At 50.7% G+C, this 22616-nt stretch overlaps 7 protein-coding genes across 7 annotated transcripts; 3 read left to right on the forward strand and 4 right to left on the reverse strand.

The window, feature by feature from the left end:
- Positions 1-1281: 1281 nt before the first annotated feature.
- On the forward strand, positions 1282-2610 carry Aspvir_007558 (uncharacterized protein; the record flags this gene model as incomplete). Its single annotated transcript, XM_043270737.1, has 2 exons — positions 1282-1389; positions 1456-2610. 2 exons carry the CDS (start codon positions 1282-1284, stop codon positions 2608-2610), a joined length of 1263 nt encoding a protein of 420 aa, XP_043126672.1.
- Positions 2611-3508: 898 nt separating this feature from the next.
- Aspvir_007559 (uncharacterized protein) lies at positions 3509-6598 on the forward strand (the record flags this gene model as incomplete). The annotated part of the gene is made up of 3 exons (XM_043270738.1): positions 3509-4721; positions 4778-5490; positions 5543-6598. The coding sequence occupies 3 exons, from the start codon at positions 3509-3511 to the stop codon at positions 6596-6598; spliced, it is 2982 nt and encodes a 993-aa protein (XP_043126673.1).
- An 877-nt stretch (positions 6599-7475) lies between these two features.
- Aspvir_007560 (3-deoxy-7-phosphoheptulonate synthase class II) lies at positions 7476-9158 on the reverse strand (the record flags this gene model as incomplete). The annotated part of the gene is made up of 6 exons (XM_043270739.1): positions 7476-8523; positions 8581-8632; positions 8682-8774; positions 8844-8907; positions 8974-9083; positions 9137-9158. The coding sequence occupies 6 exons, from the start codon at positions 9156-9158 to the stop codon at positions 7476-7478; spliced, it is 1389 nt and encodes a 462-aa protein (XP_043126674.1).
- A 428-nt stretch (positions 9159-9586) lies between these two features.
- On the forward strand, positions 9587-10065 carry Aspvir_007561 (huntingtin-interacting protein K; the record flags this gene model as incomplete). The annotated part of the gene is made up of 2 exons (XM_043270740.1): positions 9587-9883; positions 9958-10065. 2 exons carry the CDS (start codon positions 9587-9589, stop codon positions 10063-10065), a joined length of 405 nt encoding a protein of 134 aa, XP_043126675.1.
- A 317-nt stretch (positions 10066-10382) lies between these two features.
- Aspvir_007562 (putative MFS multidrug transporter) lies at positions 10383-12348 on the reverse strand (the record flags this gene model as incomplete). Its single annotated transcript, XM_043270741.1, has 3 exons — positions 10383-11294; positions 11348-11594; positions 11651-12348. The coding sequence occupies 3 exons, from the start codon at positions 12346-12348 to the stop codon at positions 10383-10385; spliced, it is 1857 nt and encodes a 618-aa protein (XP_043126676.1).
- Positions 12349-12845: 497 nt separating this feature from the next.
- Aspvir_007563 (uncharacterized protein) lies at positions 12846-17518 on the reverse strand (the record flags this gene model as incomplete). Its single annotated transcript, XM_043270742.1, has 2 exons — positions 12846-13419; positions 13473-17518. 2 exons carry the CDS (start codon positions 17516-17518, stop codon positions 12846-12848), a joined length of 4620 nt encoding a protein of 1539 aa, XP_043126677.1.
- A 646-nt stretch (positions 17519-18164) lies between these two features.
- Aspvir_007564 (lysophospholipase family protein) lies at positions 18165-20219 on the reverse strand (the record flags this gene model as incomplete). Its single annotated transcript, XM_043270743.1, has 3 exons — positions 18165-19359; positions 19416-20073; positions 20171-20219. 3 exons carry the CDS (start codon positions 20217-20219, stop codon positions 18165-18167), a joined length of 1902 nt encoding a protein of 633 aa, XP_043126678.1.
- Positions 20220-22616: the final 2397 nt, after the last annotated feature.

Below are 22616 nucleotides of genomic sequence, written 5' to 3' on the forward strand. Positions count from 1 at the left end.
GTAGCTACGTTGTCTCAAAGCAGGACAAGACCTGTCATGTTTGCTGCTGTGTTCTCCCCGATTGCTCCTTTCTTAAAAATAATGTTCTACACGAAAATGATTATCTCCACGGATAAGATAATGATTCCTTCATGATGAATGCTGCTGAAAGAGACAAATTGCTCATGTCTGCTGCAGTTACATAGAGCAGGGAAGGAGATTTGGATGGATCTTCCTAAAACATATGGACTATCTACGGAGTAGTGCTTGTACCTCTCTACGGAGTGAAGAATTGTCTTGATCTATCTTGACTTGAACCAGGACACCATCAGACAGATTTCTGGTATGGACATTCCGGTTCTTCCGAGACCACTAGAAGAACCATGGAATAGCGCGGGACAAATCATGGATGGATCCTTCAGAGTCTCAGCCAGTTCGGCACAATTCTAAAAATGGATCGTTGGCTGCGTCGGCCGTCAATAATAAATGATAAGGTAGTCACCAGTCATTGTGAAACCACACGAGCTTGGCAAGGAGTGGGTTGTGGCGGGTGCTTTTGCGGATGGCAATGACCATGGTATGGTAGACTACGGAGTACCATGATTAACAATCACCGTCCCTGCTTGATGTCAAAATTATGGAGCTGGACGGGCAGGGGAGCGCGTAAGCAATAGAGACGTCTCTCAAACAGGAAAAATTGAGGCCTACTTAGGTTCTCTCTGAGGGTGCCAATTTGTAGGCCTTCCCTTCCGCCTTCAACCTCACCAGCCACCCACTAAGACTAAAGGGATCCTTTTCAGCCCATTAATGACAGCCTCTGATTAGCTTGGTCTGCTCTCAGGCATATGGTTTCTGCTGTTGGATCCTTGTCCTTGTACTACTATCTACCCCATATTATTCCAGCCAAACCATTACAGATCCTACCATAATTCAGGTGTTTTCTGTTCTTTCTCCTTTCTCTCCTCTCACCTCCTTCTCTTCCATGCTTATTTGCACTGTCCATGTCCTCAATCATGGATTTAGTGATTGTTAGCACTATCTTTCTAATCTATACTATTGTTCTGTGATGATCTGATGCGATTTATTGGCTTCTATTCTATATATAACCTCTTATCTGCGCCGAGACTTGCCTTCACTGTCTTGAGCACTGCCTCTGCTGTCTCTTCCGTGAAGTGTTCTTCGCTCTGACTTCAGTTTCTCTGGGTATCTCTTTCGCTATCAACAAAGACATCAAGGTCCGTTCTGAAAGGAGCTTAGAAGGAGACGCTATATCCTTAATACCTAACGGATCAGGCGGCTGTGATGTATATCCCATCCCAGGTTCGTGGGCTGATGGCCCGTCAGAATGGCGGCAACACCACCCCTGACACCAATGCCCAAGGCAGTGATAGAAACATCATTTTTGTCATTGTGAGTGTTTGTCCTTGTTTCATGTTGCTTTAATACTTGTTCTCAGCTAATTGTTTGGACTTGTAGGTCGCTCTGGCTATTGTTGTCTCGTTCCTCCTGCTCGGCGCCTCCTACTTCGGCCTGAAATATTTGCGTCGGATGGGCTGCTCCCCTAAATATCTCCCAGGAAAACACTTGAAAGACAAATGGAACCGTTGGGACCCTGGAAAGTTCTATAACCAAGTGTCAAATGGCGTCCGGAACGGATCGGCTACGGGCGCTGAAGCCACGGAGATGATAACCGCGAGAACGACCAATCCCATCCGTCGTGATGCTTCCATTCGGTCTGTGGCCACTCTTCCTGCCTATTCTGCAAATCCCAAGCCTGAGGAACAGGTCATCGCGCGTGAAGGTGAACGAGACGGCATGGATACCGTGATCGAGTTTCCTGAGACCGCTGAAGAAGAAGAGGCTCGCCGGGAGGAGCTCATGTCATCGCTGTACGAAATCCGTCAGCGCCGGCGCGAGGAACTGGCAGAACGCGAGGCTAGGCGACAGGCACGGCGTGAGGCTCGCGAGCGTGGAGACCGTGCTCAGCTAGAGATCTTACGGGAACAGGATCGACTCCGTGCAAGAAGTCGGTCATCCACCAATGCCAGCAATAGTGCCACCAACCTCGCTACGGCTGTAGCAGAGCATCAGACTCGTGGTCGCGGCAGGCGGATTGCCAGTGTGAGCTACGCGGCTGTGGGCTACGTTCGTCACGATGGATCGCGAGTCCGAACAACTTCACCCGATTCCGATCGTCGCCCCCTACTGTCGAACGGCCCTTCCGGCAGTTTTGATGCTTCTAACAGGTCTTCCCTGGTCGATACCCCGAGCATTCACTCTCGAGGAGAGTCCTACTCATCCGCCTCGACTGGTCCCGTTGATCCGGTTGCCTTGACTAGGGTGCACTCCCAAGCACATTCTACCGTCTCTACCCTTCCATCCACCCCAGGCGGTGAGGAGGCCGATGTTGGCGCTCTCAGCATTCCTCCTCCAGAATACGATCATCTGGACTGGGGTGAGGCCCCTCCGTATCAAAGCCCCGTCACCGAAAGGAACGAACATACCGCCCCTCTTCGGGAGCTGACAGTTGTGCCTACCATTCATATTGATGCAGCAAGCCCTGTCAGCGACAATTTCCCGGCGACTGCTCCTCGTGCGTCCAGAGAGCAGCACGATTCGCGTGATTCCTGAAACTCGCTAGAGCTTTGCAGCCCACAGAGGTTTCGCTATCTCTCTACTTAACCCCTTACCTACAGCTCGGAAGTGTGTGGCGCCGATTGCATCTCAAATGCGTTTTATCTCCTGCATCGGACGGCGGTTTTTACGTGCATGACTAACGATGATTCATTTTTTCTCTCGTAACGGCTTGAGAGGTCTAAATAGCATGGCGTCTGGAGCTACATCGGGGAGTTTCTGTTTTATCTGTTCTCATCTGTTTCTTCTGTATTTCTCTCCTGGTTCCTTATCTCAACCTGTACATTGAGATGATATTGCTGCTGCTCGAGGAGTTCATCGCGCGCGGCTGGAGGAGATGAATGAAAATAGTCAATTACATAAATTGCTACTTTGCCTTCAATCCACCCGTATCCAAAAGTATGAGGAGAATAGCGAAGTGCAAATACTTGCAGCACGCTTTTTGGTTGTTGTGCGAAGTAGGAGAGGTCCGCCGTAAGGTTAGACTATACTTGGGCGGTCACTCCGACGGCAGCTCCACCTGGCCGAGTAAACAAATCAACAACTCCCCCAGCCTCCTCTTTTCCCGTCCCGCGGAGTGTCAAAACTGACTTCTGATCATCCATCGCATCATTTTTGCGATCGATGCGAATAATACGACTCTAACTAATTGCATTACTCTTCTATAAACTCAGTTGAGATACCCATATCCTGGTTGTCATTATTTTTCGCGTGGACGCTCGTGGCCGCCGACGCGCTTTACCAAAACATACCCAGCGATTACCCGTCATCGCCTGGCAGTTATAACGTCAATCCCAATTTAAGCACAAGCATTCATGTCTGAAGTCAATTGAGCTTCAACTCACTTGTATCGCTACTTTTGCTTTTGGAACAAGACGCGTCATACGTTTTGACCATGTCGCGCGAGAATACCAGACGCTCCGAAGCCACGACAAACAGCTTCGCGTCATTTGGCTCCGATTTTGACCCAGAGCATGAAGCCCTCGCGTCTACGAGACACTTTGAAAACAGTCCCAAATTGCCCGAGATGAAAGGCAGCGCCAGGAAACAAATCAACAACTTTGAAGACGAGGAGCCTGACTACGCCATTGATACCTCTGCATTGGAACGCGCCTTCCCCGAATTCTCCCCCGTGGGCACCTCCGAAGATGATACCGAGGAAAGCATATCGGTTGAAGCTGGACGGGGCATTAACAAGCCGACGCGTCGGCTCGATGACTCGCGAAACTCCTTGATGAGTATAGAAAACAGTGTGCGGTCGTCCTCGCCTGCCGTCAGACTCGATTATCCCACCTCGCATACGCCTCAGAAATCGGCCATGCGTGTTTCCTCGAGAAGAGCTGCCAGTGAGAGTCTGCGAAGAGATGCTCAACTGAGACAGGCCAGTCTTGCCCACAAGGAAAATCGTGACCCTCTTTCGTCCAAAACAGCCCGCAAGGACCAGCGGCGGACTTTGTCTGAAATGCACGCAAAGGTCCGCGATTCATACGACGGTTCCTTCATTGCTGATGAGAGACCTCAACCTGTGGCAACCAGTACGCGTGCGACGCGCTTCGGAAATGTCAACCTTTCTCATCAGATAGCAGACGCGGTGGAGAGAGCATCACAGGAGGCTTATGCTAAGGAAATGCGCCGGGGGAAGTTACCCAGCAACCTGCGCAACGTGTCCGGCAATGGTGCTGGCGACACGGGCACTATGCAGTCTTTTCTTCTTCCCGATCTTCCCAATCTGTCCGAGTTGGTCTCGGGTGTCTACGAAGACGGCACGCCAGTTTATACCCGCCAGAGCCGGGCTAGGGCGACACGATTTGTTTCTCCTCCGAATGACGGTGCTGATGTGTCCATGACTCGTGAACATATCCCCCTCGATGCGATTCCCATTCCAGAAGATGAAAAGGCTCTCTTTGTTTCTCTGAGACTTCTGCAGGACAAAGTTTCGGAGCTTGAAAGGGCAAAGTCGGATGCAGAGAGAAGAATTGATGAAATGCGACAGGAAAATGCGGCTTTGAAGGCTGGCCGGTCTCACCGCAAGGACAAACACGGCCGTTCTCGCGTGTATGAATCCGAAGACGATGACCACAGAAGAGATGTTGGGTCTCATTATCAGAGTGAGTTACTTTACCGCTGCAGTTCGAGAATATCAAGATGCTAACGGTTGCTTCAGAACTCGAAGCTTCGAATCTGGCTCTGCAAAACCAATTGGATGTCGTTGAGCGGAAGGCGCAGATGAGCGAAGCGGCGCTGAAGAAATTGAATCGTGAGAGAGACATGGCTGTTTCTCAATTGGGAATAGCCTATCTCGAATCTCGAGATCTGAAAAGCGAGAATGACAGCCTACGACAAGAGAATGCTGAACTTAAGGCGCAGCTGGCTAAATTTGTCTCGCTGGCCTCAAAATCTCGCGAGGATACTGGTCGTTCAGAAGCAACATCCGCGACGGAAGCAAGCGTTGAAAGCGGCCAGCTCGACACGCAGCGAAGTGAGGACATGAGTCAGGCTACTAAAGATCTTACCAGTAAGAGTACAAGATCGAAGAGGGCCGGCGGCGTGGAAGAGTCGCGCACAAAGATCTCTAAACAGGTCGACAAGGAGATTTCTCGTCTTGAGAAAGAGCGAGCTGAAGAAGCTCTTTTCTCAATTGACCTGCCGAGGACCAGGGCCTCGAGCTCGCGAGCCGAGAGATCCCAGACTCAGACACGAACAGGCAACACAAAAGCAAAGAAGCAGCCAAACACAGGAAAGCAGCGGGTGAAAAGGGTGATTGTGGAAGAAGTCGATGTTACTGAGCCTTTGGATTCAGCCACTGAAGACGCCACGGGTCATACCAAGAAATCCTCTGCCACAGAGCAAGACTTGACGTTGTTGAGCTTTGTTGACGTGAGTTTGTTACTTTGCTTACCATTGCTTGCCACTAATGTGATTGCTATAGGAACGTGAAATCGCTCAACTGCGGAAGGCTCTAGAAGAAGAACGACTTGCGCGTAGACGGCGACAGTCGATCTCGACCAAGGTTCAAAATGCAGACGAGACCGCAAACTCTACCCGTCAAAGTGTATCAAAATCCGCTGCGCCTCGCAAATCCTCGTTGAAGGAGAGTAAAGCCCCGATAGCAAGACCCGCCTCGGCAATGGGTGATCTGACGGCCACATCGAAAGTCAGCATGGCTGAGGCAGACAGTAATCTTTCCGTGCCCATCGAGCGCCCAAGACGGCATTCGGATCACTCCATCGTCTCCACCACTCAGCGAAGACGTCGCCCTGTTACTGACGACATGACTTCTGCTTTCATCCTGCCAGATATCACTATCCGTCACGCTGATTTGGCAGCTGAGGACCCAAGCCGATTGCCCCAGGCTGCACAAAAGGCCTTGGATAGTGCTACACAGCATGATGGCAAGAACTGCACGGTTTGCAAGCGCTGCATTCCTGGTGACTCGCAATGCGACCATACTCATGAGACCGTAAAGATCCCCAAACCTGTACCCGTTTCGGAGCGTATGCCTGAGCCTTCTGTCTACAATGAGGAGCCTACGTTGCGCCCTGCGCAATCTCCGGGTGTTGCTCTCGCGACAGTGCTCAAGGCATTGGAGGATGAACTGTCCCATCTGAAAATGCAGCTTGTAACCTATCAAGGGGCATATAACAAGCTGGATGCCTCGTTGAGCAAACGCCAGAGGAAATCGTTGGCCGCCAAGATCGAAAAGCTTCTTAAGGACATCGACTTGAAAGCTGACCAAATCTATGCGCTCTACGATGTTCTCGAAGGCCAAAAACAGAACGGACACGAGATGACTGAGCAAGAGATGGAAGTCACGCTTCAATCCATTGGGATCGACACCGCTGCCACCACAAGGGCTGCGGATGTGACCGCTACCACAGATAAATCTTGCCACAAAAACAACGATACTGACGTAGAAGATGATGAGGAGCTACCATGGGAGGGCATTGAGAGCACAATGGATGTTACAGGCAGAATTGGAAACTAGCTTCGCTCCAGGCCTCTAAATTTCTCTCATTCCTTGCATATTCTCTTTCCATTCCCTATTGATCTACCTTTCCGTTCAACTTTCTCATGCTCTCTCACACGGATCTCGGTTCAGGTTTCCGACTGACCTCTCGGAGGTGTATGTCCCTGGTCCTTGAGAACTATGCGTTGGGCTGGGACACGGTTCCTGGTGTTCCTTGACAGACAGGTATGGTCCGCTGATAGACTCGGCGCCTGACCGTCATCGAAGCAGGGACTGGGAACGTCTTTCGTTACTTGAGATCGGCTTAGCAGTGTTGATTGATCAGAAGTGGACAGTCCGCTGCACGGCCTTGATCTCGTAGCTCAGGACACATTCTTTCCATTCGTCATTTTTGTTTCTGTTCTTCTCTCCAGTGAGTTTTTAGCTTGTGAAAGGTGTCCTGGCGGAGTTCATAAGTGTGTTCTATTTAATTCTCTTAGCATTTGGGCAAGGGACTTGGTTGGATTTCGAGTTGTATTTTATGCTTTCGATGGTTGAATGCACGAAATGCACCCGTCATTATGCGTTGTCTTCGGCTGCAATATATGCCTATAGGAGCGTAACCTCTCAAATCATAAATAGTTCAGTCATGTAGTGTGGCAACAGACAATGGAGGTAAGAGCATGTGCCATATAATCAACTAATCATGAATTCCCGAAAGTGCAACGATTGATTCATTTCATGCAGTTCTGTAGATACGACTTTTTAAGACCCCGAAATATAACCCCGAAACCAGGTATGAAGCGTCAACCAAAATCAACCATATCAAGTGGTGTGAAGCAAAGTAGGAGGGCGTGTTTGCATCGCATATCCAATGCAATGCGCTATATATCTCATAACTGTGCAGCAATCGAGCTTAGATCGAGTTCATCCCCTCCACATCATCCATGTCGCGGTAGAACCCCGCGACCAGAAAGGCAAGCTCCAACGCCTGCTTCTCGTTCAGGCGCGGGTCACAGAACGTCGTGTACCGCTCGCTCAGCCCTTCCTCGGTCAGCCCGCCCGCGCCGCCGACACACTCCGTGACGGCCTCGCCGGTGAGCTCGAGGTGCATGCCGCCGAGGAAGGAGCCGGCGGAGCGGTGGATCTCGAGCGCCTGCCGCAGCTCGGAGAGGATGTCGCTGAAGTGTCGTGTTTTCACGCCTGTTGGGGTAGTCTGCGTGTTGCCGTGCATGGGGTCACATTGCCAGACGGGGAGGTGGCCGGCACGTTGGACGGCGGCGATGTGGGCGGGGAGGTGCTGGCTGATCTTGGCGGCGCCGTAGCGGGAGATCAGGGTTACCTTGCCGATTTCGCGGTTGGGGTTGACGACGTCGAGGAGGCGGACGAGCTCGTCGGGGGCCATGCTGGGGCCGATCTTGATGCCGATGGGGTTGGCGATGCCGCGGAAGAATTCGACGTGGGCCCCGTCGAGTTGGCGCGTGCGGTCGCCGATCCAGAGGAAGTGTGCCGAGGTGGCGTAGTAGCTTGCGGTGGGCTGTGGGGTCGTGGTAAGTGGGTTGCGGAGGAGGCGGGTGAGACTCTGCTCGTATTCGAGGAGGAGACCCTCATGGCTGGTGAAGACGTCGACGGTCTCGACGCCTCGGTCTGTGTCGATTCCGACGGTGTGCATGAAACGCAGCGCATCCTTGACTCGGCTGACGATGCGCTCGTACTTTTCCTTGATGGATGGCTCGATGACGTGACCGAGTCCCCAGTCCAGTGGGGAATGGAGATCCGCGAGACCAGACGAGAGTGAGGCGCGCATGTAGTTGAGCGTGGCAGCGGAGTGGAAGTACGCCGAGACAAGCCGTGACGGGTCTGGCTTGCGAGATTCTGGGGTGGCAGCGAAGCCGTTGATGTTATCACCGCGGAAAGAGGGCATCTCAACGCCGTTGACCACCTCCATAGGGCTTGACCGGGGCCTGACTCTGTCAGCAACAAAGGAACGGACGAGTGAAAGATAAGGTCAGGCAACTCACTTGGCAAATTGCCCGGCTATACGTGCGATCCGCACTACAGGTTTGTTTGCGCCTGGCCGCCATTAGTACGTGCCGACAGATGACAGAAGGCGTAAATGTACCCCAAATCAAAATCAGACTCATCTGCAGAAGCAATTTGAGTTTCGCCTCTACCATATCCTGATTACAGTAATCGAACAGCTCAGCGCAGTCCCCTACGAGCAACGCAGCGGTTAGACACAGTGGTTAGAGGCCGATATAAGTGTTCAGGCAGGACAATGTACCTCCTTGTAGAACAAAAGCTTTGCCCAAGGCAACATTTCGCAAGCTCTTTTTCAGATTCAGAATCTGACATTCGACGGTTAGCATCACACTTATCCCTAATTAACAGTAAAGTAGGACATTACGCCGTACCTCTTGCGTTGTGACAAGCGGGGGAAGCTTCTGGAGCTTGTCCAGAGCGGCTTGTACTCCTTCCCTATCATCATAGACAACATCTTGCTTGATGGGTTTCGTAGTCCAAGCTGAGACACGATTCAGCAGCCGCTCCTTTACGTCTAGAGGGTAAACGGCTTACAGCTTGGAGTCCAGTCCTCCATGGTGGGATAGTGATCGACGCTATTTGCTTCGCAATAAGTATAAACAAGCTTGTTTAAGCTTCTTCGGTATCAGATCAGATGCTGGATTGATTAAGGAATCAAGTCTCAGTCGGTGAGAGCTTAGCGGCTAAGAATGACACATGCAAGCAAGTGATCGCCTCTTGTCACAGTCAGCCTCACAGTCACAGTCAGACAAAGAGTGCCCGCTATGTGCCTGCAAGGAGGAAAAAAAGAAACATGCGCTTATTCGCGGCCTGAGTCATCAACCTATTCTCCACTAGGCCAGACTGAGTAAGGCGCGCTGTTATCGTAAACGGCCACTTTCTTATCGCGTCATCCGTGCGAAGTACGAGATCTTGGAGACATCATATCATCTTGCTCTCAACTGTTCCATCGTCCAAATATATCCCTTCAATAACGCATTGAAAATGTCAGACTCACTCCCCTCTGCGTCCCATGACCCGGACTCTGTCGAGCGACCTCCCCCCGCCCACGCCGAAGACCGAAAAGCAGCCGCCGCACTTTCCTCCCTGCACACAAATGAGATCGGCGCGGAACCAGGCAATAAGTCTTCGTCCGCTGATCAGGAGGCACTCGGGAAAGCGATGAGTAGGTTGGATATTGCGCCAGGTACGGATTCAGCGGCCAGGACGGTAGACGCCAAGAAAACACAAGCAGTGACGAAGAAGGCTGTGAAGGTCTCGGCGGAGGATGTGAATCTATTAGTGCGTTACCCTTGCCTTGCATAAAACAGGCTATGCTGGGGAATTGGGTGTATGGCGGTGCTAATGTCCTGCAGGTACAGGAATTGGACTTGAGTAAGATCAAGGCGACGGAGTTGCTGAAGGCTCATGATGGTGATACGAGGAAAGCAATCCGGGCCTTCATTAGCCCTATGGGAGCATGACGTGCTGCTCCTGGGTATAGCTGCAGAACGGAAGCTATGATGGATGTTGGTGACGATGAGATTAATCTGAGCATTTTCCAGGGCAAGCCGGGACGAACCTTGGTTCGCGGGTGTTGATGGCACCAGCCTATCTAATGGCAGACTGGCAGTCCTTTAACGAATTGATGATCAAAAAATTAGCTACTATTTCTCTTCATCTCTATCAACAACGGGTATAGACATATCTATCATAATTCGTATCTCATAGTCATTTATACCGAACGCCACCATCACTTTTATCCACCAGACGAGCCCAGAGCGAGCTTTAGAGAATAGCATCAATCTTCTGGGGCGCCTTCTCTCCGATCTTTCTTTCTCTCGATCCCCCTTCCCTCATATATAGTCCACAGCAGCAACCAACCCACCAATGCTTCCAACGCCAGTGCCCACCAGATACCACCAACAAGATTATTTTTCAAGCCCAGCCCCAGCCCCCATCCACCAATGAAGGGACCTAGTGTGCGCGCCGCACTGGCTATACTCTGAGCGACGCCATGCACCGTCCCGAGAATCGACGGATCAGTAACGCAATTATTCACAAGAATAATAGCAGCGGGAAGAGCAAATGTCCGAGAAATCACCTGCAGTCCAACCACAACTGTGAAGGCAGGCCAGACTAGCCATGGATACCGAGGGATGAGCACTAAGAACGGCATCAGAGTATACGCCAGCGGTGAAAACGGCAAGAAGGTGCGGAAAGAGGTCAACGTCCCTAGGCGAGATTGGACCTGAGGGTACACGAAGATCTGCAGGGGGAGGCCGATGACCCCGATAATTGCCGTTGCAAGGCCAACGCGGGAGGATGGTAGTCCCAGGCCACCGCTGAAATGGAAGAAGCCTTGCCGGCTATTCTCTGGAGCCCTCGGGGTAGGAAGGAAGACAAAAGTCATGGCGTTAAAGGCGCTGGTGTGGAATGCCAGAAGAAAATGGACTAGCAATGTCAATAGAACATTGGGGGTCCATATCTGACGGAACCCCGGCCGTTTATGGCGAGGAAGCGCTTGCAAGCGGATCGGACTAGACGGGGCTGATCTGCTGGTCACGCTACCGTCCATACACAGAGACTCGTTGTCCTCGAGGTTTCTTAACCGGCGATAATGATGTGGAGCCCGACGTCGGGAGAAGAACTTGGCGAGTGTTTTTCCGACCTGGCGGCCCCAGTCGCTTCGGTACCGTGCAATCTCATGTGTCTACGAGGCACGTTAGAGCTCGATCCGTCCAAGAAGTGTGTATAGAGACCTACCTCGTCGAGCCCAAACAAGATAGCCAAAAAGGCAGCAAAGGTGAAGATAGCATTGAGGATGTTCGGCAACGCAAACGGCCACCGCTCCATCCACCACACACCCTCCTTCCCACCAAAAAATGACCCAGGGCCAAACAGATGAGGATAGCTGTTGATAGGATCGGCCAACGAGCCCCCAATAATAGGGCCAACGATAACCCCAATATTAAAGCACATCGGAAGCAGCAGGAACGCCCGCGACTGATACCTGCACAATACACCCGTCAGAAACACAATCACCAGGCGCGAACCAAGTGCACTTACTTCTTCTCTTCAATAATTTCCGATATCATCGTCCGCATCACCCCAACGTTACTATTCAGAATCCCCCCGAGAACCCGAAACACTGCCGCCACCGCAAACGACCTTGAAAACCCAAACCCAAGACACGAGATACACGTCCCCAGCAACCCAATCAGCATCACCCGCTTCCTCCCCATCCACTCCGCGTCCGCCAAGCGGCCCCACCAGACCGCCGTGAGAAACTGCGCAGCGGTAAAGCTGCCCTGCATGATCCCCGCCTGCGTTGAAATAGTCGAGTCCGGCAGTGAAGGGTCGAATGACTTGAGCTGGTAGAAGAGGTACGCCTGGAGCGATGTCTGGGTCAGTGGCTCGGAGAGACGGGCAAAGGTGAGGATGGCAAGTTGGCCCTTTTTGGGCAGGGAGGCCCAAGTCACGGGCTTCTCATTTTGGGAGTCGATGAGTACATCGGTGTCTTCTGCATCGTCATCATCGTCGCTATCGTCGAAGGGTGTGTCTGATGAGGTTCGTCCTCGCCCGGTGACGTCGAGTACGGGTGAAAGTGGAGGGGCTGAAGGATGACTACCGTCGTTGTTCATACTGTTTGTAAGCTCTTCATCTCTGTCTCCGCCGAGGCAAGTTGATCCGTGATGGTTAGCGTCTATGTGGTTGAGATGGAGTTGGGCATCATGCCGCGGATGATTTGTAGGGGCGGCGTGCATCAATGAAAAACCAAGCTAGAAATGGTAGCGAGGCGTGATAGGGACTGATAGTTTTCTATTTGACAATGAGCAAGGTTAGAGAGATATACAGATGCCAACGGTGTACCAGGAATTCCTTTCCTGTGCAGTAATAGTGAAAAGAAATCTGTGCTGACGACATTGAGGCTAAGCTCGCGTGACGCATCTCGAATTTATTTACTTCATCCGTAGAATCTTATCGATAAGATCGGCGCAATGAAGAAGTGCGGAGATACAGGATCAAGTGCCGACTTAGCCGATCTCGGAGGATGCCTGAGTCCCGAGGCCGTCGCTGCAGCCTGAGGCATTCAAGAGTGTTCGGCAAGATAGAATTGATCAATTCTTATATTATGTATTCAATGGTATATTCATAACGCAATTAACCAATGTACAGGGTATAACCCGACCAAAAAGGAAAAGAGAGAAATTGTGCCCATGAACCAAGAAAGCCTAACGCCTTGCATGCAAAACGCGAATCATCAATTGATGAGTGGGCTGCCAACCTTGGGCTTGAAAGCAAGACTCTTTCGTCGTGCAGCTTCCAGCTTGAATCGTAGTTTCTGAATGGGCTCATCCTCGATCGATGATGAAGTCGAAAAAAGACCTTGCCGAGCCTGCTTTGGCGGGCACGTTTGTTGGACGAGCCTGGATCTTTGAGAAATATAGAATGGGGTGGCAGGGGACATTCCGATGTTGTCCATCCTGCCGAAGTCGTATCCAGATGTGCCTGGGGTCTTTGGCGTCTGGCAATATTGCTGATCTGCCTCCGTGTGGGATACGGTATACTTTCTGTTGCTCTCCGGAGTCGAAGACTCTCCCTGCGAAAGTGGAGGAGTCTGTCTCATAAAATCATCCATGGTGTTAAAATCAGCCCCCGAGCGTCTGCCAGATGCAGATGCCGATGCGCTGTTATCCGCTTTGATCAGAGTTCCATTGACGTTACTCAGCGCCCGAGGCTCCATGCTCTTCCTGCGCTTGGCACCACCACGGGGAATGATAGAGCTATCGACTGCGTAGTGGGTTTCATCAAGCCATCTGTTTTCTCGCTCACAACTGGAGTTCATGTCAGCATAACATAACCGAGCAATATCGACAAGGTTGCTTACTCAAGGACCCAACCGACACCGACGCACTTGACCAGCCCAGCCGCTTGTCTGACCCTTTCCAGGGTTCTCACACCTCCGTCCTTGAACACAACGTGGGTAATTCCCACCTTGCTGTCTCTGCGGTTTGTCATATCGCCTGACGACGTGCTTGCACGAGGATTCCATCCCCAACTCTTGACGCATCGAGCTCCCATCTGCTGCAGAAGTTCAATGAAAATGCCACTGGCATCTTCTCCCTCGGTTGTATGGACATCTACATATACAACCGCTCCTCCAAGAACGTTTTCACATGCAGCGATGTTCCTACGAGGAGCCTTTGAGGGGCTTGGAGATGCTGAAGGAGTCATGGAACGCCTGCTCGACTGGCTGCCAACACTCCTCCGCCTGGAGTCACACTTTTGAGATCGGCGAGTTCCGTTATGTTGGAATTTGGGCATCTTGCGAGGAGAGGCTTGTGCCGTACTTTGCTCCAGGGGAGCGATAACAGGCTTCCGGAGTCGAGGAGACGAGCGGACAGGTGAAGAGATTGAGAGTGATCGACCCCTTTTGCGGGAGAGTTTCAAAGGTGAAACTTGACCTTCCGGCTTCAGAGGTACTTTGGATACCGTATGGAAGGTCTGTAGTGGGATCCTTTTTTCCTTGATGGGTGTGACAGGAGCAGGCGATTCAACTATTTCGTTCTCCTTGTTCTCGTCCGAATTGTCTTCTTTCGGAGAGCTAGGCAAGACAACCGGGCTCTTGGCAATATCAGAAGCATGCGTAGGCTGACGGTTCAGGAACTCTTCGTATGCAGTTGGCTCAGCGAATTCGGGTTGCGGCTCGCTGAACAACTCTGTCATTGGCTCTCTCTGGGGGGATGATGTTGCCACAGCATTAGCAAGAGACTCTTCCAAATCTTGCTCACTCTGGTCCTCGTAGATCTCTGGAACACCAGCGTAGATCTCGCTGTCACGAGGACGATCTGAGGCTTTGCCTTGAGGGGATCCAAGACGATTTTCGATGTCAGGGTAGGCCACTTCTTGAGGAATACGAGACCCACGACGAGAAGACCTTCGAAGTCCTCCGATAGAGAACACCCCTCGCCCGGTGCGTTTTGGCTGGGCCTTCTCAGGGCTGCTAGCTTTCCATTGACTGAGCTGCTCTGCCAAAAGCGTGAACCGAGGACGGTTTTGCTGCATCAGAGATCCGCTTTCCGGGTCGTGACTGCAAACCGCCCCGAAGGTAGATGAATCGGGCAGGTCATTATGCTCGATCGAATGACTCTGGTTGTCCGTGGTAAACTCAGACTCAGACATATCCTCTTCTTCGCGGTATTCCAGATTACCATGGTAGGTAATGGCATCCTGAGTTGTCGACACTCGTGGTGCAAGGGAACGATCCCGGTCATGAAGGGGGCTATTTACTCTTTCCAATTCCTGCTGAGCGTCTAGCTGAGCGTTTGACTGCGCATTCGGTTGGGCATCAAGCTGAACGTCATCGATATAGTGGTCCGTGGTATCAAATGCGACGAGTGTCGGCTCGTCATCATCAAAGTATTCGCTATCGTGGAAATCAACATACTCATCGTTTAGCTCATCAGGTTGGACATCGACTTTAACCGCGGCACTTCCCGTAGTCTCTGGGACAAGGTCAGTGTCCGATTCACCGTCGACGTCTTCATCAGCCACCACTGCGTCAGTGAAAACATCTTCAAGTCCCTCAATCGAGTGTCGCTGAAACGGCAGTCTTGACTCCTCTGTCATAGCTTGAACCTCGCTGCCGTATGCGTCCTGCATCATGTGCTCTCCCTCTGGCTCTGATTCAGTTGCGTCCGGGTCCTCCGCTTCATCATAATCAGGCGCAAGGTCAATTTGCTCGGCGTGAGTACCCATGTTGCTAACATAGGCAGTATGGCCGCCAATGCTTTCCTCCGCCAGATGGACATCGTTCTCATCAATCTCAGAGCCCTCTTCGCTGTCGTCGTCGTCTTGCACTCGAGGTTCGTTCTCGGTAAGGCTCTCGGCGTCATACTCCGCAGCTTCTGCATCAGAGGCTACATCGCCATGTTCTTCACAATCGACTTCAGGACCTTCGTCGGTCAACTCGCAGTCTCGAAGATCCTCGGCACTCTCCCGGCGAGCATCTTCTACATGATCATCAAGTGAGTCGCCTGCCCACTTCTCGACGACGACATCATCATGATCGGACAGCTGTCCTGGAGTGTCCTCGACATCTTCTGCGGTCATGGAGTGTGTTTGCTGCTCGTCATTGATATCATGAGAATCAACACGGTGTGCGGGAGATACCACGACATGATACTCGTCGGACGATCCTTGTTCCGTCTCGTCATCTTGATCTAGTCCTTCGTTACCATAATCGACATCCATCGGCCCTGGAGGTTCAGGAGTCCTGAGAGACGATTCAACATCGTCCGCATCATTGGCCTTGTCGACACCGGTAGCAAGATCCATGCCGCTTTCATTTCGATGCAATTCCGGCATTGAACGGACACTCGAGAAGAGACTGTTTTTGAACGGAGAAGCAATTCTCTTTGCAGGGCTTTGGAGCAACAGCGACCGGGACTTGAATGGCGTCGATGATTCCTGCAAGGGAGCCTGTGCGAAAGACACACCGAAGATGCCTTTCTTAGGGGACGATTTGAGAGGTGAATCGTGCCTTTGGGTGAGATTCGGCTGTGATAAATGCATGATATCGTCACGGAGACCCAAGCCTCCGTGTCTGGGTGTCTCCAAGTGGGCTTTCTTTGGAGACGCTTTAAGTGGTGAATTTTGTGTTGGCGTCAAACCCGGCTGGGCAATCGATTTCTCGTTACCTTTAAAGGACAAGCGAGCTCGTCTTGGTGTCTCCTTGACGGTGTAGTGAAAGGGAGAAGGGGTGGGTCGCCGGGCAGGACTGGACATAAACAGCGAGTCACTGAAGTTGACTGCCTTCGTAGGTTGAAGGTTGGGCTCACCATTTTCGTCCACCGACTGGTTGAATTTTCTTGGGGTGAAGTTGATTTTTCGCACGGGAGAGCTCAACCCAGTGGCTTCTGATCCTTGTTTGACAGGTGAATTTATGACCAGCTTTATTTGGTCCTTGGCGCTGCTGAGTTCATCATCCTCTCCGTCTGAGCTGACATATGAGGAAATCGATTTGGCAACTTGGGTGGCTTTCTTGGGTGAGAGAGGCTTGTTGGCTTCCTTCTTGGAGGCCGCAGGCTTGCGCCCCCGGCCTGTAGTTGTAGCAGGCTTTCGAACTGGCTTTGCTCCGAGACCGGCCTTGTCTGACGCTGTAGTTGCTGCTCGTCGTCGTCCAGTCGTAGCGGGGGCTGGTTCGTTGGCATCCTCTTCTTCGGAATCGGAGACATCTTTGAATGTGACGGTTTTCTTCTTGGCTGGTCCACGGAGCAAATTTGACCTCATGCTCGTGGAGTTCGTCGCTATAACCACGTGCTTGGAACCGCTACTCGATGCTTCGGCTGCGCTCGTCTGTGTTCGAGTCTTCTTCTTTGTACTGTCTTTATCGGCACCTGTAGCGGCAGCAGGCTTCGCGGCGGCAGCCCTTGGTCGACCTCTCGGTCTACGTGCTGACTCGGGTTTAACTTCGTCCTCCTTTGGCAGCGGCTTTGTCCTTGGTCGTCCAGGTCGCTTCTTAGGGGCATCGGTCTGAGCCAGCTCGTCCTCATCGCTGTCGCTCTCACACTCCGCAGCTGCAGGAGTCGCAGGTCTTCTTCCCCGGCCTATAGCGCTTGTAGAGGAGGTTGAGCTCTTCCCTTTGGGCCTGCCTGGTTTCGCTTTTTCCTTCGTTTCTATAAGTCCCAATTCGTCGTCCGTAGCCTCATCCGTGTCAGAGTCCGGCCGCTTAGTCCCCGCGCTTGTCGCCGTTGCAGTTCTGGTGGTTCTTTTTCTATTTTCCGTCGCAGAAGTTCCTGCCTTTGTCCTCGTAGTCCTCGCGACCGGTTTGCTGGCTGTGGTGAGACCGGCGGCTTTAACGGTGCTGGCTGGGGGACGGCCACGGGTGGTCCGTTTTGGGGATGACGTTGGGATGATAGCTGCTCGAGCCATTTTGAATCAATGGCAAAAATTAATGCACCCAAGGATTTGTGTCTCAGGCGACGGTACAATTGTGCGGTTTCCCTGCTGTTAGTAACGAAGATAGGTCGGTGTTGACAAGCCCGCTGCGCTCATCATGAGCTGAACTTTCGCAGGAAGGGAATGGCAAAATCAACTAGCCACAAAGGCGCATCTGCAAAAAGTTCTCAAGCAGGGGTTTTGCTGTGGCTATTAAGTAGACCTAGCTCGTTGATTAGATATGTGTTGTTGACTTCAGGCTGTTTGGCCGCCCACTAGAGCGGCGGCGTTTGTCCTTAGGTCTCTTGTTTGAGAAATCACGTGGCTGTTGTCATAGCAACACTGATACCCCACAAACACGTGACGTCTTTCCGCCTATCATGAATCTTGACCTCCAGCTTCCATGCAGTTTACTGCGACCATGGGCCGACATGGGAAATGATGCTGATTTATTTTTGCATAGTCTATATACAAAGAGGGATAAAGTGATAGATAGATAGATTCCAACAACAATGTTGCTCCTTAAACCTCCCAATTGGAATATCATGGCATCTGATAAAAGTTCGAGACGGATAGATATAGCTCAGACAGCATTAGCATCTGGTAAGATCGATATTTTGCGAAACTCTGCAAGTGAATTTTATAGAATTGTCCAAGCGGCAACAATAGCGGCCATTGCAGTAGTGAGAATACTTGGAATGATCCCAGAGGCTGCACTATCCAAAATCGTGACCGGCTCGTAACCCGCCGGGGTGGTGCTGTTGATAGAGCCGTCCCAGCAATACCTCTGGAAACATTGTTTGCAGATTTCCGGCACGTTAGTGTTGGTGCGTTCGAAAGACCGGCTCAAGATAGCACAGCCAACACAGGTTGACCAGTTGCCATCACGAGTGCTGTTACCCATTGTCACCACATCATATCCGTTCAGAATGGTAGAATCCCGCTCTGCTTCTGTGTAGTCTGGCTGGAAAGTAGAAAAATTGGAGTAAGCCGTGTAGGGGTAGTTTGGAAGATATACAATCAAGGGTGACGGGCCAGTCGTGTTTGAGCTGTTGCACCCGAAGAACGTGGGTCGAGTGTTCAAGCCTTTGTTGACGAAGGTATTCTGATCGGGAATTGCAGGAAAGGAAGTACCATTAGCGATGCCTGAGGAGTTCAGGCTACGCTCATAAGTAGCGACAAGGGCAGTCCCGTTGGGCCAGCTGTACTTGGTATCGGCAGAGGAATCAACGGCGAAGATGACATCGACATGTCGCTCTGGCTGGATCAAAGGATGCAGTGGTATGTTTTGCAGATCTTCACCACCATCCACCAAGTCCAGTTCAAATTGAGCGGCATTAGGGTTGGTATTGTTGGAATAGTGGTAGAATGGGTTGGGCGCGTATAGAGCAATATCCTCGTCATTTTCGCCAATGTCCCTCAAGATGTCCGTGAAGATGGATTTCAGCCAATCCGGCAAAGCCGTGGAGTTGATCTGAAGAAGGAATTGATTGAAGAGAGTAGAGGATGTACCCATGACGAAGCCAGCATTGTCAAAGCCACGCACACAGCTCTCGTTACTCGGGACTGAGCCTCCATTGAATTTGGTTCCTAGATACTCGAGTGGCGCAAATCCAAAAACTGTGGGGTCAAAAGTTCCAAATTCCCAAGGATTAAATTCATAGACGGTCGCATTGCTACTGATGAGAAGTTCTCCAGGGTAGCGACCATCTGCAACAACCAAAGGCATTGGCATCTCTGCCTGCTGAAATGTGTCGGTTAGCGCAATGGAGGACCATGTATAGCTGGGGCCACCGTTGGCTGCATTGATCAGCTGGTAGGACAAAGCACGGCCCCTGTGAAATCATCAGCATGTTGTGTTGCGACAAAGAAGATCAAAGGCTATGAGTACCAGTAGTCAGTAATTGAAGTCGGGTAACCCGCATCCGACTTTCCGGAGACCGCATTGCTGATGTCCTTATAATAGGATGCTGAATCCAAAATCTGAATGCCACCCCCATCGGGACCTTCGAAGATCGAATTTTGAAATTGCCAAACGGTGCCCTTTTGGTGTGTCTGGAGCGCAGATATGGTGGTAAAGTTGTTGATATAGATTGAGCCCACCAGCCATGATCCACCACTCAGGCCAGACAGATAGGTGGCTGACTGCAGCAATCCACCCAACTGCCTGGTGCTCGTAGAGTTCGGCGTACGACTATCAAAGGCCTTGATCGCACCTGCGCCGTTCATCAGGGCTCGGTAGCCTCCGCCAGAGACTGCGATGCCGATATTGGGAAGATCCGACGAGTTACTGGAATGGCGGTCAATGTACCCCGCCGCGTCGAAGTCTTGAATCTTGACACGATTAAAGAAGTCCTTCATCGCAGAAGTAGTCTTGCCCCGACGCGTTTCCAGCCATGATGTCTCGTTGGGCGACAACTTTGCGGCACTGCGAATGGTAGGGCGACTGGCAGGACAACCGACTGTACTGGGTGTGTATCCATCGGGGGCATTGGGCAGAGCACGCTGAAGGATTTCGCCATGAAACGGCTCTGGAGCACCACTCACACCTATCGAAATTCAATGGCATCAGTTCCCGTTTGCAGGCAAATATGAGAACGCATCCGACAAATTGAGCCACACTTCGAGGCAGGACGATTCACCTACCAGGAAATAATAGGCCGGAGACAGCGCAGGCGACAGTGATGGTCTTCATCTTGGGTTGTATTATGCCGCCTCACGCTATAATCCGCCTGAAGATTCAGCTAGAGAGGACAATAAGATCAAATATTTCTCTCTCTACCGAACCCCCAATGTGAGGCAACCATCATTTGGTATTTGAATAAATGGGGCGGTGTCCCTTAGCCAGGGGTCCTCATCTTGGGATGGTGGATCAGCAGAAAGGCCAAGCATGCCAAAGTCTTGGGAGATTGGAACAATTTGATTTAGTCTCATCCCTGCGAAGGATTGATGATTGTCATTGGAGCGTTCGTAGTTCGTTCGTAGTTTGAACCGAGGACCACAAATCAGGATGACGATGGCGAAGCTTGACGGATCATCCGGCCATTCCGCCAGACTAGGCTGGAAACGGCAAAAAAGATGCATCACCTCTGCAAATTAGCACCGTCTCGCAGCTGAGTCAGGTCCTGGTTTTTTCTGATGACCTATATTGTTATTCTGCAAAGATTATCATGCTGTCGGCTCATCTTCTACGTTGGTCATAGTGGTAGGTGAGGTTCAGCTCCTGGCAGCCATGATATTTTAAGTTTTATCAGCTACAGCCGTAAGACAGCGTCTGCTTGCCCGCCTTGGAAGAAGTCTCAGCACGCATAAATTACTGTTGTTTATCCAAGGTAGTCTCATGCAATGAACCATAGGAAAACTCGGTGAACCCGGTACAATAATCTTGCTGCCTGTTGGATCGTCTGTAGGTGTTGAAAAAAAAGGATCACATATTCTCAAAATAGGACTATTCTGGTTTCCACTGTCTGGGCTCGCACAGGTTCGATCTTTTAAATCTGAGATGGTGAAGTCCACACTCGGGTCATTGGAACTGTCCTCTTCTGCCAAGCTTTGAACTACTTGCGCCACGACTGTGGGCAATGGACTTGAAGATGGGGTCCTGTTTTTCATTAAACTTCTGTTGCTGAGGTCTTAAGAGGCCCTCCGCTGTCGTTTAATCACATGCCGATCTCATAGTTCATTTGAGCCTTGGAACGGGCGAATGAGAGATAAACACGACTGATTGTCATCTTACTGTCGGCAATCTCTATTCCCTGATTGTCCAGTGTATGCCAACGACAGAAGACTTTTGAGATTGATAGTGTCATTGACCCTATTAGGAGAAATTGAACAGGATGTCTAGTTAGAGCAGAGTTTCCTAGTATGTTTCCTCGTTACCATCAAAAAGAGGATATGCTTGGACAGTAGGATGACCACTGCCTCTGGTAAGGTACCTAATGAGAAAGGCATCCACTCCCACAACTATCATTAGACTCCAGGTGGACATTCCCGTCTGTCGTCTCTTTTATATTATCCCGAACCTACCTACCAGGTACCTTGCTGACATTCGATTTTGTCCTTTTGTGGAGGACTCAACCTACGTTCTATGCAGTATATCCCCAATCTATTGGAAAACAAGTGACATTCTATCAATCCATTTATTAACAATCGATTTTGTCCTTGAATATGCCGTCTAATCTGGACATGGCACCTACATTCCAATTTGAACACTGTATCTATTGTAGGAGCTGTCCTCGAATACACAGGCAAATTTACTGGCATCTATAATAGTCTCGCTCTGGTCTGCTATTATTACATCTGTCTGCAACCTGCCAGCAACATATTGTTCGTTCTATCCTCGGACTTGAGAACTTATCGTTAGTCATCTTCGCATTGTTTATTGAAACTAGCATCATATCTACATTGACTCTTGTACTCAACTCTATCATCCTGAACTTGTCTCTATATCATTGCGATTGCCATCAAATCCAATAGGTGGTCTTTTAATCCTTGAATCTCGTGCCTAATCAGCAGCTACATCTGTCTAACATTGAAGTGTATTGTCTAAAAACGATCTACTCCGTACATCGGCATTTATCATTCAATCTCACGAAGGGGAGTTCTCGTACATCATCATTTCTACCTTCGAATCTATCCTTAGAACTGCACTTGCATTGTTCTCTGATATTTCCGAAATGTGTCCCGAGTCTGGCTTTTTCAACTTATTGCGAAATTTACTGCTGAATCTACAGTTCAATTATGCTAAATTTTAGTTGTATCTATGTATCACTCAGTTTACAGCCAATATGATAGGGAAATGTCTGACTTCTTTGATTTGGCTTCTTCACCAGTCAAGGTATCGTACGGCAGACCGACTTCAAACTTCAGTATGCCCATTCGATCAGGGATTGGCAAAACATAACCTGAAGGCATGAGCAGCCAGGTGCTTCTACGGATACCCGAGTCTAGGTGGTCGGCACAACACAAGGAAAGCGATGAGTGGCTGTCTGGAATCAATGCTTATTTATCCTTAATTTTATGCTTTTCACTTTATACTACAGTGTATACCGCGTGTGGGGGAATGGAATTAGTTTATCGGGCTTAGGCTTAT

This window comes from Aspergillus viridinutans (genome assembly GCF_018404265.1).
Source record: "Aspergillus viridinutans IFM 47045 DNA, scaffold_5, whole genome shotgun sequence".
In the NCBI taxonomy this organism is placed as follows: Eukaryota; Fungi; Ascomycota; class Eurotiomycetes; order Eurotiales; family Aspergillaceae; genus Aspergillus; species Aspergillus viridinutans.